Genomic DNA, 21,685 nt, shown 5'->3' with positions numbered 1-21,685 from the left:
TTATCAGTAAGCGCAATACTTACACGTTTTTTCAAACTCGAATGTCGACAAAATGGATCAGATCGTTCTCTTGCATCACCGCATCTATTAAATAGCTTCTCACCAAGATCGTTGAAGAACATTGCAGATGCAGGACAATTTGAACTGTCAGTGAAACCATTTATCTGATTGGGTGTGCGTTGGGGTGGGGGAGTACCAAATATGCAGGATACTAGGACATGACTTTTTCATATCATTTCAGCATAGTACATTTTCTCTGCGTGGATCCGACTTCGTGAAATACCCAACTTACATTAATGCACACTTTATCTCGCGCGTCTGTTTGTGTAGGGGAGGATGTGTCAAAAAACTCAGGGACGGTCAAAACACTGCACTGAGTACATATTCATGATCTAGATACCAGGTTTTTCTATCAGTTACTTTTTAAAAGTGCAAATTAACTTTTTCCAAAGTTGTTATTTTAGAAGAAAAGACGAAAAACCGTCAATTTCGACTCGACCGATTTTGGCTGAATTTCTGTAAGTTAGTAGAGAATTTTTCCGCTTGGAATGATACCAAAATGAAAACTATTGCAATTTGATTGAGGTAACACCTAAAATTAATTTAGATTGGCTGTACTAACTTGTTCCAGTGAAACTGAGTCTCAATTAGTGAAGATGAAGAAGTTAAAAAGAGACGGGCAGTACATTTTAATAATGTGTAAAACCATGCTAAATTCATTAAGAGAATAAAAAAAGTTCGTGACAATGTGGAACCGAAAGAAGATTTATTTTGCGAAGAAGAGTTAAAGGCAGAACTAAAAGGACTGAAATATAATGAGCCCGATGGTGTTCTAAGTAACATTGCACCAACAGTGGTTAGCAAAGTGGTTAGCTCAATGCACTTGAAATCTTTTGCCCGTGAAGATAGATGTTCGAGTCATGGCATCGTTGGTTATTTCGTTTGGAAGATGGGTAAGTGGCTAGACTCTGTGAGCTCAGCCAGAGTCAACCCAGCTCTAATCAGGTACCTAGAGATGTCTGCGGAAGACAAATAGGAAGGGTTTCCAAAAGTACAGGATTGTATTCCACAGGTTGTTTTCCTTACTGAAGGGCCAAAAAACAGAGATCAGCACCGCCGGTAAGGACTGTTAATTCCAGTACCCTATTCTTTCTTCTTATATTTAACAGTGATGCTAGTAGTGGGGAACCCTGTCCCCCTTCAGTGTCACCAAATAAAGGTTCACTAAATATAGAAAAAAAAGAAATCACAAGCATGCGATAATATAGCCAAGGAAATCACCAATGCTACTAGAAAAATAATAAGCATTATCTTTTATATGGAATAAGAATTTGGGCTTCAAATTATAAGTAAGAATGGAAGCAAGTTCAAATTCTTCAGAATAAAGCTATACGTGCAATTTGCAAGCTTCAGCCTCGTCAGAGTGTGAAGGCGTTTTTAATAAGACTTAAGATATTAAATGTGGCTCGACTTCGAGAAAAAAAGATTGCCGAAACTTTATATAAAGTAAGCACAAATACCGCACCTGAGTCGTTTATGTCAGTTTTTCGAAGGAATGATGAAATTCACCAACATGATACTCGGCATGCATCGCAACTAGTTACAGAAGCGAGACGTCTCACGTCATCTGGTTTTTCAATTAAATTTACCGGACCGAAAATATGGAATTATTTGCCAAATACTTTGAGAAATGCTAATAGCCTACCAGAGTTCAAAAGTAAGATTAAAAGCTTCTTAATGGAAAACATTGAATTGGATCCTAATTTCTTTTACCGATAAATCTCTATGTTTTGTTTTATTAATTTACGTTTGTTTTCTTTTCTTTTCCCTTCTTCTTCTTTTCTCTTCTTACCTTATATTTCTATTCTTGATGATTGAATGAATACTGTCACCCGTTACGGGCAGTGCTCTCTTAGGGTGTAGTTAGTTTATAGTGTGTGATTTGTTTTTGTTTTTTTGTTATTAAACGAATTGAATTGAATTGAAATAAGCCTGTTTCGTCCTGGCTGCTACTTCCGAGAATGGATATGGCTTTGAAGACTACTTTTATTTCAATCTCCCTCCCCCAATGCGCATCTCCTCGCAATACCAAAAACACCATCGACGAAAAACTAACAAAGGATTTTATCACTTAAAAAATTAAATCGAATACAAAGTCAAAACTTATTCTAGTAAATATCCCTATTACATTTTTAATCATGCTGACAAACAGGTGATAAAAGAAGGACACATAAAGAATTTGCTTTTATTTCAAAAGATCTCTTTCCCTAATTTTGTGCCATTGCTGAGTGTGAACTTGTTGTGAAAACCTATAAGAAGGATGGCCGTTAATTTCCCGGAAAACATTCTGTTCTCACTTTGTCTAGGAGAGAAGTCTGTAATATCTGCTTCATTGATTAAGTAATGGACTACTTTTTTCTGTAATATAAAGTAAATCTGTCACGTACAGCGTAGTTGATACTTGATAATAGGACTTTTATTTGGTCAGGAAATATTACTTGATTCTGGTAATATATACTTACCATCAAGATCAACTTCCTCTATTTTTAAATAACAAACTTAGAAATACTATTTTCTTTTTCTAATCTACATTTTCCTTATTATAGGGAAAACAGATAAAAGAAATGTCCCTTTAAACTTGAAAGTTAAGGACAACAATTGGTTAAAGCCATTTAAAATTTTTGTGTTTCTTTTTTTCTTCATATCAAATAATGTGGATAAGATTATATAACAAAGTAAATTGATACTTTTAAAGTGTCCTAATTTTTTTTCAACACACATATTCGTGTCAAAACTACTTATAATACTACCTTTTCTATATATCAGACCCAGATTAAAGAAATTATATAGACGAGCCCGTGGCTATCACATACTTAATTAGGCATTGGCGGTGTTTCAATTTTGGACTGAATTTTCTAAACAGGACTACTCTAAAATTATTAAAAACAGAATAACAAAATCTGATGCTCATATATCTTTTGTGAACACTCCTTTGCATGCGTTTTTCAAACTCTTCTCACCTTGATTTAGACGATGAAAACTTTGTTGTAAAAGCAAATAAATAGAAGATCTAGACTACATATTAAAAAATCACATAAATTTTCGTAGAAATTTCTGACCGAAAGCCTGAAGGTCTTTCGGCACATACAATCGATGCTTTTAATATACCCAAGTTTTTCGGAATTCCCTGACTTTCCACAGAAAAAAATCGGGTTTTCAAAATTTCAAGAAATTTTCGTAAATTCAAATCAACCAATCGTAAATTATAATCAGTCAATGAAATTTTTGTTGCGTTAGAAATAATTTACGAGCGTTAATTTGCTGATAGGATTCAGACAACTCAATTTTCTTTGGAGAAACACAGGAACAGTAGAAGTGCTGCAGACATTTGCCTATTGTTGAATTTTCTCACTTAAGATTCATGACTACTTATTTCTTCAAGGTTATTAGTGTTTACGAAACAAAGTAAAATTATTACCTTCATTCATTAAGATCTCAACCAAACTTCCAGTTATCAAACAGTTCGTGGCAACGAACTGTAATTAAGGAGCGACCCAGTGCAATAGTAACCGAAACTCCAAAAAACGGAGTTTTGATATCAATAAAAACATCAAAAGAATTGTATTTTGATGCTGATTTGAAATATATAAGTTTCATCAAGTTTCGGCTCACCCAACAAAAGTTACAAGGATGAGAAAATTTGCCCAATTTTCAAAAAAAGAAGAAAACACGCCATAACAAACCTAAAATGTTAATGAAAATCACACTATCACACTCAATGTATCAGAGAACCCAAATATAGAGATTTCAAGCTCCTATCTGAAAAAAAATATGATTTTTTTTTGTCTGAAGAAAGATCACAGATGCGAGTTTATTTTTTTTCCCTGGGTGATCCTATCGACCCAGTGGTCCTATAACGTTGCAAAAAGGCTCATTCAAACGGAAATTAAAATTTCTAGCGCCCTTTTTAAGCGACCCAAAAAATTGGAGGGTAACTATGCCCCCTACCACGCTAATTTTTCTCCAAAATCACCGGATCAAAGTTTTGAGAGAGCCATTTTGTTCAGCATAGTTAAAAAATCTAAAAACAATTTCTTTGAGGATGATAATCCTACACTGACCCCAGGGGAAGAGCTGCAAGTTATCAACTTTGCCCACTGTTTACATATAGTACTGGTTCTTGGTAAGTATACAGACGTTTTCAGAGGGAAATTTTCTAGTGGATATGGGGGGGGGGGTCGGGGGAGGGTTTTTCGTGGGAGTATCTTTCCATGGAGGAATCTTTCATGTGGAAAGAGAATTTTCGATAAGGAAAGCGCTGGATTTTCCAGCATTATTTAAAACACATCAGAAATTAAACAAAAAACTTTTTTTTTCAACTGAAAGCAAGGAGCGATATTAAAACTTAAAATGAACAGAAACTATTACTTATATGAGGGGGTTCGCCCCATCTTCAATACCTCGTTCTTTACGCTATCACCTATCCCATTAATACCATATTTATCAGCCTATGGTAGGCACAACTCTATGCCTGGGTCAGAAATTTAAAGCGCCGTAATCCATGGTGACTAGTTGTATTTTTCTGATAAGCCCTAGGTTAAAGTGAGTAATTTGGAAAAAAAAAGTTGGTTGATTTGACGTGTCTTGTGGTTGCTGAGTCTATGATGCCTTACATTTACTAATTAACATTTTGTATGTCGATGGAGTCTCGTGTTTGTTTAGTGTTTGGGTTTATTGTTTCTTCTAGGTGTTTGAATTTATGCGTAATGTTAAAGCCTCGTTTAAGTGCTTGTTTGTCTAAAATAATAATACAAAATATTGTTTTTCCTGCCAAATTGTCATTTCCAATACATCGTGAATTTTAGTAAAGGAATAACTAAAATCCCAAATACCATTAATTCAAGCTCTCCGTCCCTCAGGCTTGTCCCCCCTTCTGCACGATCCACAACAACTCCTATTCTTCTTCCAAAAGAGTCTCCAATATACATGAACGAATTAAGAGGGTAATAATTTCCAGATGTGGGTTCTGTCACATTCAATTTCCATGTCGGACGAAAATCTCTTTTTCTTTTTACTATTTGCCTTCCGTTACTGTCAGTAAAAAATATACTTTTGGAGTGAAGGTCCGTCGTGAATCGTGATACAACCTCTTTACCAACACCGTCCCTATGAAACAAAGAATAGAGTAAATAATCGAACTAGAAGAAAAAATGAAAACAAAGTAAAGCTAGGCTTAGAGTATTGAAATGTTACTGTATATGGTACTGTGAATCCAATATTGCAGAACGAATATTTAGTCCGTCTAGGACTACCTATTTCTTGCAAACTTTTTTTGATGTTTGATGTAGTTCATGAGACTACATTGAAGAATTTGTCTGATAATTTCATGGTGAATTTTGACAGGTATAATTTTTAAACTAGGCCTATCATTCATGGACTAGTAGCAAGATCGACCTTCCCAGATCATGTTATTACCAGTTCTAAGGATTTCTGTGTATTTCGCCATGGATTACATTGTTTTTTTTACTCAGACTAGTCTGGTTTCTAAAAATATTACACTTCATTATTTTGGATTATTTTCTTTTTGTGAATCTCCTTTTTTTGTTTTACTTTCATCTTTGATTTCAGTAGGCATCGACTGCTGTATGTTAATTACTGCAACGCTTGGAAACTGAACTAGAACAAAATAATGTCGTACTCGATTACATACTTTTTATTGGAGTCTTGCACAAATTCCCCTGAAAACGTCTGTACACTTCCCAATAACCATTACTAAATGCAAACACTGGTTAAATTTTGTAACTTGCAGCCCCTCCAACAGGGAAGTGGGGGAGTAAGTCGTCCCCAAAGACATAGTCATAAGGTTTTTTGACTATGTTGAATAAAATGGCTATCTCAGAATTTTCACTCGACGACTTTGGGAAAAAAGTGAGCGTGGGAGGGGGCCTAGGTGCCCTCCAATTTTTTTCCGTTTTTCTGTTCCGTTCGAATGAACCCTCTCGCAAAATTCTAGGACCACTGGGTCGACACGATCACCCCTGGGAAAAAGAAAAAAAAAACAAAAAACAAACAAACAAACAAATAAACACGCATTCGTCATTTGTCTTCTCGCAAAAAATATAAAATTCTACATTTTTATAGATAGGAGCTTGGAACTTTTACAGTAGGGTTTTTCTGATACACTGAATCTGATGGTGTAATTTTCGTTAAGATTTTATGACTTTTAGGGGGTGTTTCCCCTATTTTCTAAAACAGGGCAAATTTTCTCAGGCTCGTAACTTTTGATGGGTAAGACTGAACGTGATGAAACTTATATATTTAAAATCAGCATTAAAATGAGATTCTTTTGATGTAACTATTGGTATCAAATTTCGTTTTTTAGAGTTTTGGTTACTATTGAGCCGGGTCGCTCCTTACTACAGTTCGTTATCACGAACTGTTTGAAAATTTCCCTGTTGTTCTACTTCTATTTTGTTGCTCATATTTCTGGGCCCTTTAATACTCCCCCCACCACTCCCAAGAAATGTATAATTTTCATGAACTAGAGAATTATCTTTGGAAGTTTAGATTCAATTGAACACCCAAGACATATTCGACAGTGATCAAACATGGCTCTGTCTTAATGCGATGCCGACTTGTCCCCCTTAACGTTCCCTGGGAGTTTCAAATTCATACCCTAAGCTGGTAGTGAGGTATTGCAGACATGCAATTTCGACAACCCTGCAGCATATAGTGTCTTCTGACTTTTTTCACCACTTTATCGTAGATTTTACAAATCCCAAAGGATTTTAAAGTTAAAAAACATAATTTTTGTTAAATTAAAGATGTTTAGCACCTTCACCCTCTTTTAACACTCAATTTAACTTCCGTGTATCCCACTCACCACCCCCCATTCTTTCTGAAAAATTCCCTGAAAGCTTTAACTCCATCCTCCGAACCATTTTCAAAGTATTGTGGACATGATATTCCAACGACTTGGATACACGTATACGCATAGGGTATTTTGATCCCTCCTTCCAATACAAAATTTAAAATCCACTAGTCCAGTTCCTTCCAATATTTCCTCAAAGTTCCAACTTTTTCCCTTCGGATGCTAGTTTCCCTTCTCAAGATGTTACAAAATATTGCATTTTGCATTTTCTCCTAATTTCTCTTCTCCGATTTTGTCTTCATTACTTTGTCTGACAAGCTATTTTTCTTCAAAATTTTGTATACAGCTTCACATTGTCACGTAAAATGAAAAAGATAGCGCATCATGTGTTTTCCAAATGCATGAAATTTATTTCTGGACTCATGTGAATGTGGCTTGCTAGAGCTCTCATCATTTTCCCGCAAGAATAAGCAGATAAATGTTTTTCGGTGTCTGTTGAATCTTTTCTAAACAAAGCTAAAAGGCCACTTGTAATAACTCAAGGGAATAGTCTTTCAATCGAACGAAGATTTCCTCTTATGACTTGCAGTCCCTTGGAAGCAGTCTTATCTGTTCTTGGTCTATTTCAGGCTTCTGTTTTCCCTTTAAGGGATAAATGTAATAAACGACTTCATGGACTGAAATAGGCAGAAATATATTACTTATCTTGTGATCTTAATGAAGCTTTCATTTCCAGTGAAAATTATGATAGTAGTAAAATCTATTTAACTTACTTTGTAAAATTTGGATTTGCTTTGATCGGAAATAGATTGCATTTGGCCAAATTTCTTGGTAAAATGCAACGGTATTTTGAAAATCACTGAAAAATCAACTTTTCAACATCAAAGCATATGGAACAACAAGTTATAAAAAAACATGAATCAAATAAAATAAATAAATAAAAAATGTTTTGGTACAATAGTAAAATTATTTACAAGTAAGGGTCCGATTTTGAAACACCCAAGCAGTCAACAAATTTTGATCTGGTCTTGAGAAGGTATGTCAGCCCAACACATGTTAATTTTTGCTCGTGTTGATTATGACTCGGTTATTTATTGTAATTTCTGTCCGTTTTGAGTTTCACTTATTTATTGACTGGGGTTTGCGGTAGTTTTACGCTTGGAAGTTTATTTTACGTTATTTCTCCTCATTTTCGCTTAGCGGAATTCTTTTCTTTTCTTTGAAAAACTTGTTTTGTGGAAAAAGTTTGTTATATTAAAAAATATTAAAAATCGATTTAACTACCAAATTAATTAGCTTCATGGAGAAAAATAACGTAAAAGAACGAGATAGTCAAACAGTTCGTGGTAACGAACTGTAGTAAGGAGCGACCCGGCTCAACAGTAAACGAAACTCTAAAAAACAGAATTTCGATGCTAAAAGATATATCAAAAGAATCGGATTTTTATGCTGATTTTAAATATATAAGTTTCATCAAATATAGTCTTTGTCATCAAAAGTTACGAGCCTGACAAAAATTTGCCTTATTTAGGAAAATAGGGGGAAACACCCCCTAAAAGTCATAGGATCTTAACGAAAATCACATCATCGCATTCAGCGTATCCGAGAACCCTTTAGAAAAAATTTCAAGGTCAAATCTACAAAAATGTGGGATTTCGTATTTTTTGCCAGAAGACAAATTACAAGTGCGTGTTTATTTGTTTGTTTGTTTGTTGTTTTTTTCTTCCCAGGGGTCATCGTATCGACCAAGTGGTCCTAGAGTGTTGCAAGAGGGCTCATTCTAACGAAAATAAAAAGTTCTAGTGCCCTTTTTAAGCGACAAAAAAATTGGAGGGCACCTAGGCCCCCTCCCATGCTCATTTTTTTCCCAAAGACAACGGATCAAAATTTTGAGATAGCCATTTTGTTCCGCATAGTCGAAAACCATAATAACTATGTCTTTTGGGATGAATTACCCCTCCACAGTCCCTGGGGGAGGGGCTGCAAGTTAAAAACTTTGACCAACGTTTACATACAGTAATGGTTAGTGGGAAGTGTACCGACGTTTTCAGGGGGATTTTTTTGGTTTGGGTGTGGGGTTCAGGGGAGGGGGATATATGGGAGGATCTTTCCTTGGAGGAACATTTCATGGGGGAAGAGAAATTCAATGAAAAGGGTGCAGGATTTCTTAGCATTACTATTAAAAAAAAACAATGAAAATATAAACATGAAAAAGTTTTTCAATTGTAAGTAAGGAGAAGCATTAAAACTTAAAACGAACAGATATTATTACGCATATGAGGGGTTCTAAAAATACTTTAGCATAAAGAGCGAGGTATTTAGGAGGAGATAAATACTTCGCTATTTATGCTAAATTATTTTTAGTAATTTCAACTATTTATTCTACGGCCTTTCTGATTCAGGGGTCATTCTTAAAGAATTGGGACAAAACTTGAGATTTAGTGTGAAGAGCGAGGTATTAACGAGAGGACAAACCACCTCATATATATAATCAAAAATATAAGAATATAAAAGTTTGTTACGTAAGTTAATTCTTAAGTTAAGTATATTTTTTACTAATAAAAACGTTCGTTAAAAATTAAAAGTTCTAGTTGCCTTTTTAAGTTACCGATAAATTGGAGGGCAACTAGGCCTCCTTCTCCACCCCTTATTTATCAAAATCGTCTGATCAAAACTAAGAGAAAGCGATTTAGCCAAAAAAAAGAATTAATATGCAAATTTCATTTTAATAATTTATGTACAGAGAGTCATAATCAGACAAGCATGAATTCAAAAACTTTCAGAAATTAAATAAAAAAAAACAAGTTTTTTGAAATGAAAGTAAGGAGCAACATTAAAACTTAAAACGAACAGAAATTACTCCGTATATGAAAGGGGCTTTTCCTCCTCGACACCCCGCTCCTTGCGCTAAAGTTTGATTCTTTCTCGCAACTCTACTTTTTAAAACAATAAAAAACTTTAGCGTAAAGAGCGGGGCGTCGAGGAGGAAAAGCCCCTTTAATATACGGAGTAATTTCTGTTCGTTTTAAGTTTTAATGTCGCTCCTTACTTTCATTTCAAAAAACTTGTTTTTTTTATTTAATTTGAGACAGAACGACAAAACGAGAACTGAGACAGTTGTATATTGTTTGTTTTCCCTACACTGTATTATTTTCTAATGGAAAAAATACTCATTATTGTTTGGTGTTTGACTGTGGCTCAAAAACCTCGCTGAATAATATCTTACTACAGAATTTCCAAATGGTGTTGAACATTATTTAAGATATAAGGTCAAAGACGTTTGTTTATCATTTTGTTTATAAATTTGGGTGTGGGGTTTTGTTTATAAGTTTGGCTATAAGGCTCATCGAGCCCTATTTTAGGCAATATCCCTCTTAGTGCACAAAATTAACAGCCAATAAAAAAACTAAAACTGAAAGCCCCAAAATAAAATGTTCGCTGTTTGTCTTCTGAAAGTCTCAAATTTCATCATACAAGAGGAATTTTATCTTCAGACACTGAAGAGCAATTAAACTAAACTATTACTGCCAATAGCTCATTACAGTACCAAACCACTAGGGGAAAACACAGGTACGCAAACTCCACCCACTCAATTCTTTACTCCTCTCCCTACTCTCTCCCACGAAAATCCTACTTGCTTTGAATGATTCCTTATGACTTCTCCCCATACCATTGGAGAACATTATACTTTTTACTTCACCGGGTTTCTGGCCGATTTATTACAACCCTAGAAAGTGGATTCCAACCATTTTTGATGAAAAGTTAGAAACGAATTTGAAACTTAAAACAAATAGAAAACAGACTTACATAAAATGTCAAGCTAAAGCGACAAAAATCTATGAAAGTTGACTACTATGAATGAAGAAACGAAAACTAAAAATATCACAGATTATCACAAATAAGGGTGGTGGTGCCACATCTCAAACCCTCACGAGGCTAAAGTAAGTCAAAAACTTACTACGAACAGAAACTACTACGTATATGGAGGGAGTTGCCCCCTCCTTAACACCTCGCTCTTTACACTAAAATTTGAGTTCATACAGTAAATAACCGAGTCAAACTCAAAACGAGCAAAAATCAATATGATTAGGGCTGACAACCTCATGACTTTTATCAAGATCAGAACATAATTTGCACTTTCCTGAAAACAAAATACATTTAAAATGTTTTTCTGTCAAGCCCATTCATTTTCCAAACGCATCATTTTGTTAAGGAGATGCCATTTTGTTAAGAACTGTCCAGCAACTATGGCTTTAGGAATATTTGGCACGTCAAACCCCCAGAAGTATGCACTTCGTCCATTATGCTTTAAAACTAAATGTTTCTTTGAAATATATCAGAAGGAATTGTGTTAATGATTAATAGTAAGACAGCTCAGTAATATATCGAGAAAGACTGGGGGGTATTAAGTTGATACTTTTTGGGACATCAAAAAGTGATACTCAAACGAGCTCAGATACTCAAAATGAGCAAATATTAACATGAGTAGGGCAGATAATCACTATGCTTTCTCAAGATCAGAACATGAATTGCGCTTTACTGAAAAACAAAATAAGTTTGAAATGTTTTCACCTTTCTTACTTTCTTAAATGAAAAACTATCAAAACCTTAAGAAAAAAATGCCAGTATATGTCAATTAAACTGAAAATCCACGGTCATTTTTTTTAAACGGTACTACAGGGTGACCTTGAAGAGTTGTGCCCTCAAATAATAGCCTGGTTTCTGGTTTGTGACTAATGAGTAATTCATCTGAGTTTTGTTTATTTTCCTGGGCTTTTTCAGGCTAAATAACCTCTTCCTAGCTAAATAATCTTTTACGGACTGTCTTCCCATAGCTGTATATTCTTTATAGGCCTAAATATAAAGCAAACGACTCAAAGGTAATAAGTTTGACATTGCTTGTGCACCATTCCGACTCTTGTTGATAGAAGAATCACAAAAGTGACCAAAATGGGCCCAGAATTTCGCAAAACCTCCATTCATACTGGTGGTCTCAGGGACTTCTTGCTGTCCAGTTCTAAGCCGTCTGTCCTTCGAGTATATTTGAGAAGATACGTTGGTCCCCATCCTGCACTTGTTTGAGATCCATTGTTTTTTCTGACTACATAGTAATTTCAATGATTTAAATCATTTTCAAGCGTGATTTTTACAATTGACGAATCAAAATGAGAATAAAAGGCAAACTTTTATTTAGTTTGGAAAAACAAAAAGATTAGGATAGTAGTTTATTTATTTACTGAGTCTGAGAAAATATATCAAAATGTAGTTTATATAAAAAACAATTGGGTTCTAACATCAGAAACATCATAGAAAACATCATATTAGTTTTGATAGGGGCTTTAACTTGAAAACCAATTTCTCATAATTTCAATTTTGGCTTCTGCAGCACGAAGTGTGAAGTTAACTTCATAAAGAACTTGGATAGTTAATAAAATCTTGGCTTTTCTATTAAAGTTGTGGCTATGACATTTACAAAAAAAAAGATTTTCAAGGTAATGATCAATTTATACTGAAAATACATAACCAACTTAAAAATCTTAATGCAATTTTGGCACTAGATAAAAATACGACATTTCTATTGCATTATTGAAAATAAATATTTAATTACCGAATAGGTATAGGACCACATATCCAATCAAATTCAAGATAAGGAGCTCCTTTATACAGGCGAACAACCTGTGTCAACCAAGGTGAAAATACTTGATGTACTTCAGAGACCAAAGGACCTAAAAAATGTGCCATTCATTTTTATCATCTTTTATTCTCTCATTGAATAAACCCAGCAATCAATAATAAAAAATAATATATTACTAATAATTATATTGCTAATAATAGCAATAATAATTTGTCAGGAATAATTGTTAATAATATAAAAACATCTATAAGCTTCTGTGGCTTCATAAGCTTTGCAATCCTAGTTGAAATTTTCAACAGACTTTGCCAGAAAGATAGCCAAATATTAAGTTAATATATAAACATGTAGGTAAATCCAGCAATGGCTGACCAATTTACTGACACTAGCCATGGCAACTTTTTCGACCGAAATTTTTCTCCACTAAAGACAATAATCTCAACGAGTAGGTAAAACAAGCTATGACCATCTACCTACAAGCACTTTCCACCTATGACAACTTTTATGTTTACTTTTTCAATATTTTATGATTAATAACGATAGTATTGACTAACAAACTTTCTGACATTTTCTACCTACGACAGCTTCTTTGACGGAGAATTTTTCTTGAGTAATAAAAATGGTCTTGACAAGCATCAATTCTGATTTCGTCCTTAACTTAAGTTATTTTCCCTTTAAAGGTTTAACAAACAAGAGAGTTTCTAAAGAAAATCTTAGGAATTCAAGCTGTACCGATTAGAATCATATACACCTTTAATGCGATCGTGCTGTGCTGCCACAAAGTGAAAAGAACATCTCAGTTGAGCTCACTTCATATTTGGCACAAACAAATCACGCGCTGAAGTGTGCTGAAAGAAGTACCGAATAGAATCATATACACCTTTTATGCGATCTTGTCCGCTGCCACAAAGTGAAAAGAACATCTCAGTTGAGCTTACTTCCTATTTGGCACAAATAAATCACGCGCTGAAGTGTGGAAGCACCGTTCCTCTTCGACGTGTTCGTAAAAAGTCTCAGCTATAAGGTTAGTCAAAAAATAGAGATCTAGCGAATGCGTGTAATTCGGCCAAGCTTTGGCTTTCTGTTTGGAACGACTGTGATCGCCCGAGAGACGGCTTAGTAAATGACTTGAGGCTCCATACGAAACGGAAACATAACAATTAACTGAAAAACCATAAGTTAATACTGATCCAGAAAACTGTAATCCGTATTGCTGAAGACCCCCCCCCAAAAAAAAAAAAAAAATCTGGAAGTACATCAAGCCTACCAAAGCCCAGAGTGCTAGTGTGCCTGAACAAAAGTGGGTTGGAAATTTCGCAAGGGAGTTCAGTGATCCCAACAAAAACATAGAGGATTTTTCTGACAAGCAGCTTGACCTTGTTCTTTCAAATAAGACGAAATATTTCCTGGTCGAATCGCCAAGTGCTGCTCATTCTTTGATTCCGAAATTAAGGAAAAAATCTTCCTCTAGTGTTTATTCTATTTCAGCAAGGAACCTGCAACTTGCAGGTTCTTTACTCGAGCAACATTTAACTCTTGTGTTTCAGATGATCCTTGTTTGTGGTGTAGTCCGTTTGCAATTTTGTATCAAACAAATAACTCCGATTCCTAAAAAGGGCAAAAAAGACGCTTCTCTGTGTATTTCTTATCGCCCCATTACCGTTTCATGTACTACTTTCAAGCTCTTTGAGTCTTATTTGACAAGAGATATTGAAGAAAATTGTTCCGCCCTTCCTCATCAGTTTGGGTACCAGCGAGGCTTAGGTAGAGAGCATGCTCTCTTTCTAGTTATAAATGTGCTGAAGGATATTGAAGAAAGAAGTGATTTCTTGGTCTTATGTGCACTCGATGTTGCAAGAGCTTTTGGCTCGTGTTTATTTTCGCAGGTTTTGCTTGAGGCCCTTTTGAAAAGTACTGATGCTGCGGTAATAACTTGTTTAAGACACATGTATAGAAATCTGAAGGCTGGAATTAAAGATGGTAGTCAACTATTTCCCATTCATAAAGGTGTATGCCAAGGAGCTCTGTCTTCTCCCGTTTTGTTTCATAACTGTGCTACCGGTGCTCAGGATAAGCTGAACTGTACTTTTACCTTCAAAGGAGTTGAGTTTTCGTTAGTTACGTTTGCAGATGACCTACTAAACCTTTTTCAGGCCTCATTGGGGGCCTGAAAGAGTGACATCCTGTCCTAGGCGGGAACTCATAGACCCAAACTCATGCTCAAGCCGGGTAATGGAAAACCAGAGTTCTCGGACCATTACATTACAACAAGGATACCTGGCCGTTTGTAGTCACTACAATTTTGGATATTAAAAAAGTTTCACTAACCATCAAATGAATATGTCTGTCCAGCAAGCATCTCAAATCAATGTGATATGCACATTCTCGGAGGGATTCCAAAAAAGTTGCCGGGAAACAAATCACTGATAGTATTTATTTTACTAAAAATCAAACTACAATTGAGAAATCGACTGCATAATTTACTTGTTACGATATTATGACACTTAACATCAGTTGGTTAGTGACCAGAAACAACACATTGATTGCCCACGATGTATTTATAAGAACATACTATCATCAGTAACTTGTTGGATCAGTCAAGTAACGTTTCGTTCTTTTACCATAGGGAATCATGGGTCTCATTTTAGATTCATACATCAGACATTAATTTCACAAAATGAATGAAAAACTGTCTAGAAGCTAAAAAAAATGTGTAGTTGGAAAAGAAAACATATCACCATCTATAACTGTAGTTGACAATAACGCCATCTATGATTTTAGTTATGTAGATGGCAGAACAATGGGAATCCTCATTCGGTGTGGTCTTTAAAAAAGTGCTGGTATCAAGGATCGAAGGGATCCCTGTGCGCTTAAGGTCACAGTACCCATACTACTCTTGCAAATGCATGGAATTCGGCTTATACGGCTCTTTGTTTGAATACTACCATTTCCTAGTTGCAGTAGCCTACCAGGTTTGCTCATTAATGGTTGCAGTCATAACTGAAAACTAGTAAAGAACGAACCATGGCTCATAGTTAAAAAAAAAAAATCCGTTTGAAAAAAGGCTAGTGAGGAAAAATTGCCGTTTGTAGCTGATTCAGAAATACAACTATTATCTTGATTAGTCCTAATAATAAAATATTATTTAGAAAATCAATCTATGGAAAATTCCAAAAACAGCCAGAAATCCCTGAAAAATGGCCCCAGGTCGAAACAAAAATTACACTATTGGAATTACTTTAGAGAAAAACCTTATACCGAAAAATTTACAGCCCCCTGGTTTGAACAAAAAGGAAAATTATTTTTGTGCATTGATACACTGATGTGTCCTTTTTTTTCTTTTTTGTTCTTCGTTGCTAGTGGGGCACTGGAATATCATAGAGAACTGTTTTTTGACACTTTTGAAAAAACATTGCTATTTGTTCTTTCGCGATATTCTAGGACTACTGGGTCGATACGATCACCCCTGGGAAAAAAACAACAAAAAATCAAATAAACACGCGCCCGTGATCGGTCATCTGGCAAAAAATACAAAATTCCACATTTTTGTAGATAGGAGCTTGAAGCTTCTGCAGTAGGGTTCTCTGATACGCTGAATGTGATGGTGTGATTTTCGTTAAGATACTATGACGTTTAGGGGATGTTTCCCCTATTTTCCAAAATAAGGCAAATTTTCTCAGGCTCGTAGCTTTTGACATGTAAGACTAAATTTGACAAAACTTATATATTCAAATCCAGCATAAAAGTCCAATTCTGTTGAAGTATGCATAATTAATAAAAGTATTCATAATGTTGAAGTATTCATTAGTGTCATAATCCCGTTTTTAGAGTTTTGGTTACTATTGAGCCGGGTTGATTGAGCCTTACAACAGTACGTTACCATGAACTGTGTGATTGGTCTTAGTCTCGTTAAAAAATAATAGCCAAGACAATTTTTTTTTGTGCAATTAACTCGAAAACAAGTTTTTTTTAACTGAAAGTAAGGAGCAACATTAAAACTTAAAAGAACAGAAATTACTCCGTATATGAAAGGGACTGTTCCCTCCTCAGCGCCCTGCTCTTTACGCTAAAGCCATTTTTTCTATTTAAAAATAGAGTTGAGAGAAAGAGTCAAACTTTAGCTAAAGAGCGGGGCGTTGAGGAGGGAACAGCCCCTATCATATACGGAGTAATTTCTGTTCGTTTTAAGTTTTAATGTCGCTCCTTATTTTCAGTTAAAAAAACTTGTTATTTAATTTAATTTTCGAACGTTTTTGAATTAATGCATATTTTGATTTTGGCTCTCCGCACATGAATAATTAAAACGAAACTTGCATAATAATTTATTTTTTTGGCTAAATGACTTTCTCATTTGATCGGACGATTTTGAGAAAAAAGGAGCAGGGGAGGCCTAGTCACCCTCCAATTTTTTGGTTACTTAAAAAGGCAACTAAAACTTTAAATTTTTTACGAACGTTTTTATTAGTAAGAATATACGTAACTTGCAAATTAGCTTACGTAACGAATTTCTATATTCATATGTTTTTACTACGTATATGAGGGAGCTCGCCCCCTCGTCAATACCTCGCTCTTTACACTAAAGCTTAAATTTTGTCCCAGATAAGAATGACCCATGAATCAGAAAGGCCGTAGAATCAATAGTTGAAATTACTAAAAATACTTTGGCTTAAAGAGCGAGGTATTAGGAGGAGGTGAACCCCTCATATGCGCAATAACTTCTGTTCCTTTTAAGTTTTAATGCTGCTCCTTACTTTCAGTTGAAAAAAACTTTTTCATATTTATTTTTTCAATTTTTTTAAATATTAGAAAATCCTGTGCCTTCTTCATGGAAATTCTCTTCCCCCATGACAAATTCCTCCATTTCCCCCACATACCCTCGTGCTCTCAACCCCCCGCCAACCGAGAAAATCCCCAGGAAACGTCTGTACACTTCCCAATAACCATTACCATATGTAAACACTGGTCAAAGTTTGTAACTTGCAACCCCTCCCACGGGGACTGTGGGGGAGTAAGTCGTCCCCAAAGACATAGTTATCAGGCTTTTCGACTATGCTTAATGAAATGATTATCTCAGAATTTGAATCCGGTGACTTTGGGAAAAATGAGCGTGGGAGGGGCCTAGGTGCCCTCAAATTTCCTTGGTCACTTAAAAAGGGCACTAGAACTTTTAATGAGCCCTCTCGCGACATTCTAGGACCACTGGATCGATACGATCACTCCTGGGGAAAAACACAAAAAAACAAACAAATAAACACGGATCCGTGATCTTTCTTGTGGCAAAAAAATACAAAAATTCCACATTATGTAGATAGGAGCTTGAAACTTCTGCTGAAGGGTTCTCTGATACGCTGAATCTGATGGTGTGATTTTCGCTAAGATTCAATGACTTTTAGGGGGGTGTTTCCCCTATTTTCTAAAATAAGGCAAACTTTCTCAGGCCCGTAACTTTTGATGGGTAAGACTAAACTTGATCAAACTTAAATATTTAAAATCAGCATTAAGATGCAATTCTTTTGATCTGGCTATTGGAACCAAAATTCCGTCTTTTAGAGTTTCGGTCACTATTGAGCCGGGTCGCTCCTTACCAGTGCTTCCACTTTTTTTTCTGAAAATCAGTAACGACTCCAAAAAAGTCGGGAGATTATCGGGAGTTTTTTTTTTAAGTCGGGGAAAAAATCAGGAGGTTTTAAACAGCTGTTTTGTCTCACATACCAGTTGTATTGGTGGTAAAAATGTCAGTAATAGAGAGACAGAACAAAGTAGAATCGAAAATATGTTTTAGAGTCTTAAGTCCGGTCTTCACCTCCCGGAACTTCCGGAATCTGGGCTTCCAGATTATTCTTTGACGTCTTCTTCTTCTTGCATCTCGAATATGAACCGGTAGTGGGCGTAGTGGGCGGCGCTATGAGTATGGCCCGTTTGCAAAGCAAGGAAAGCATAGTTCTTGACCCTACTCCCTAGTGTTATTTTGCTCTGTTGTGACTTGTGAAGCCGATTTCGCCGACACTCGAAATCGTTATTTTGATATAGGCTAGGCTAGTAGTCTGGCGAATACCGGATATCTATAAGACCCGTAAGAATAGTGTATTCGAATTTGTACTATAGAATCCTTGAATTGGCAACAGGTTAAGAATTGGTTTCAAGTTAAAACATGTTATTTTGGTAAAGAAACAGATCATAGAAGCAGAAAAGCCGCCTACCCCCTAGGACAGGTCAGTAGCCTACTTCTTGGGTTGCCCACGTGCAGGGATGTATAATTGTCCAGTTCCAGTAAACTTGGTACTTACCCTAAAAAAATCTTGTTACGTAAGGTAAGCCACGTCCTTAGTGTACACAAATTATCAAGTGGAAATGAACTATCTGAGTTGACTGATCAACCCTTTTTCGAACACAACAATGGTCTCTCACGGGACAAGCTGCCGACTAGGTCATTAATTAGGGTCCGCAGTTGACTTCCGCGAATCAAACGCGGCCGGCGGCTTTGAAATCCCCCTTTTACGGGCAACAAAGACATATTTTGCATTCTGCCAGACAATCAAGAAAGATCAGAAACTTCAAGTTGGACAGAGCTCAATTCAACAGAAATCGGGGGAAATTTCAGTCGGGAGATTTTCCAAAAAGTCGGGAGATCTCTCGATAAATCGGGAGGAGTGGAAGCACTGCTCCTTACTACAGTTCGTTACCACGAACTGTTTGACTTATTTACAGGGCAAACATAGACTGTGCAACGTGCAAGGTGCAACTTTTACAATATAGACTGTGCAACTTCTACAGAGCAAATATTAGGACCACCTCCTAAGCCCTTAGGTTGTCACCTACAAGTAACGGTGTGTGTTTTATGGGACTTGGTAGATACCAAGTGCCATATGGCGATCGCAAATTCTGTCGGTCTATCGGTCCCGATTTTGCTAGTGTAGGCATTTCTAGATAAGCTAGGACAATGAAATTTGGCAGACGTATCAGGGACCAGACCAGATTAAATTTGAAACAATCATTTCCCTTGTATGAACATCTGGGGGGGAGTGGGTGGACGGTTAATTCGGAAAAATTAGAAAAAATGAGGTATTTTTAACTTACGAATGGATTATCAAATCTTAATGAAATTTGATATTTAGAAGGATATCGTGTCTCAGAGCTTTCATTTTAAATCCCAACCAAATCCAATGACACTGAGGGGAGTTGGAGGGGGAAACCTAAAATCTTGGAAAACTCTTAGAGTGGAGGGATCGGGATGAAACTTGGTGGGAAAAATAAGCACAAGTCCTAGATACGTAATTGACATAACCGGAACGGATTCGCTCTCTTTAGGGGAGTTGGGGGGAGGGTTAATTCTGAAAAATTAGAAAAAATGAGGCATTTTTAACTTACAAAGGAGTGATCAGATCGTAATGAAATTTCATTTTTAGAAGGAACTCGTAACTCAGATCTCTTATTTTAAATCCCGACCAGATTCAGTATCATTGGAGGGAGTTTGGGGGACCGGAAATTTTGGGAAACGCTTAGAGTGGAGAAATCAGGATGAAACCTGGTGATCAGAATAATCACAAGTCCTAGATACGTGATTGACATAACCGGACTGAATCCGCTCTCTTTGGGGGAGTTGGAGGGGGTGTTAATTCGGAAAAATTAGAAAAATTGAGGTATTTTTAACTTACGAACGGATGATCAGATCTTAAGGAAATTTGATATTTAGAAGGATATCGTGTCTCAGAGCTCTTATTTTAAATTACGACCTCGGTGGGGGGAGTTGGAGGGGGGAACCTAAAATCTTTTGAAAACGCTTAGAGTGGAGGAATCGGGATGAAACTTGGTGGAAAAAATAAGCACAAGTCCTAGATACGTAATTTATATAACCGGACTGGATTTGCTCTCTTTGGGGGAGTTGGGGGGAGGGTTAGTTCTCAAAAATTAGAAAAAATGAGGTATTTTTAACTTACGAAGGAGTGATCGGATCCTATTGAAATTTCATATTTAGAAGGACTTCGTAACTCAGATCTCTCATTTTAAATCCTGACCGGATCCTGTGTCGTTGGGGGAGTTGGGGGGGGGGGACAACCTGAAATCTTGGAAAACGGGGGGAACCGAAAATCTTGGAAAACGCTTAGAGTGGAGACAACAGGATGAAACTTGGTGGGAAGAATAAGCACAAGTCCTAGATACGTGATTGACATTACCGAACTGAATCCGCTCTCTTTGGGGAGCTTGAGGGGTGTTAATTCGGAAAAATTTGAAAAATTGGGGTATTTTTAACTTACGAACGGATGACGAGATCTTAATGAAATTTGATATTTAGAAGGATATTGTGTCCCATAGCTCTTATTTTAAATCCCGACCGGATCCAGTTACATTGGGGGAAGTTGGTGGGGGGGAACCTAAAATCTTGGAAAACGCTTAGAGTGGAGGGATCGGGATGAAACTTTGTGGTAAAAATAAGCACGTGTCCTGGATACGGGATTGATATAACCGAAAGGGATTCGCTCTCTTTGGGGGAGTTGGGGGAGTTAATTCTGAAAAATTAGAAAAAATGAGGTATTTTTAACTTACGAAGGAGTGATCGGATCTTAATGAAATTTCATATTTAGAAAGACCTCATAACTCAGATCTCTGATTTTAAATCCCGACCGAATCCAGTGTCATTGGGGGGACCAGAAATCTTGGAAAACGCTTGGAGTGGAGAGATCAGGATGATACTTGGTGGGAAGAATAAGCACATGTCCTAAATACGTGATTTACATAACCGGACTGAATCTGCTCTCTTTGGGGGAGTTGGAGGGGGTGTTAATTCAGAAAAATTGAGGTATTTTTAACTTAGGAACGGGTGACCGTTCGTGAGGCATTTTTAAATTTGATATTTAGAAGGAACTCATATCTCAGAGCTCTTATTTTAAATCCCGACCAGATCTGGTGACATGGGAGGAGCTTGAGGGGGGAAACCGGAAATCTTGGAAAAAACTTAGAGTGGAGAGATCGGGATGAAACTTGGTGGGTAGAATAAGCAAATGTCTTAGATACGTGATTGACGTAACTGGACTGGATCCACTCTCTTTAGGGGAGTTAGGGGGGTCCAGTGCTTTGGCGAGTTTGGTGCTTCTGGCCGTGCTAGGACGATGAAAATTGGCAGGCGTGTCAGGAACCTGCAAAAATTAACTTGATAAAGTCTTTTTCCCCGATTCGACCATCTG

At 36.4% G+C, this 21,685-nt stretch overlaps 1 protein-coding gene across 7 annotated transcripts in view; it reads right to left on the bottom strand.

Annotated features, from left to right (window-relative positions):
* LOC136032192 (lysosomal alpha-mannosidase-like) overlaps window positions 1-21,685 on the bottom strand; it is a 459,508-nt gene that overhangs the window by 65,130 nt on the left and 372,693 nt on the right. For all 7 annotated transcript variants that reach the window (XM_065712394.1, XM_065712397.1, XM_065712399.1 and 4 more), the window contains 2 exons: window positions 12,480-12,597; window positions 4,893-5,166 (listed from right to left, as the gene is read on the bottom strand). In XM_065712394.1, coding sequence (XP_065568466.1) covers window positions 4,893-5,166; window positions 12,480-12,597 — 392 coding nt within the window. The remainder of the gene's footprint in view (window positions 1-4,892; window positions 5,167-12,479; window positions 12,598-21,685) is intronic.

This window comes from Artemia franciscana, chromosome 10 (assembly GCF_032884065.1).
Source record: "Artemia franciscana chromosome 10, ASM3288406v1, whole genome shotgun sequence".
Taxonomy (NCBI): Eukaryota; Metazoa; Arthropoda; class Branchiopoda; order Anostraca; family Artemiidae; genus Artemia; species Artemia franciscana.
The sequence above is the reverse complement of the archived record's forward strand: the minus strand, read 5'-3'. Positions and strand labels throughout refer to the sequence as shown.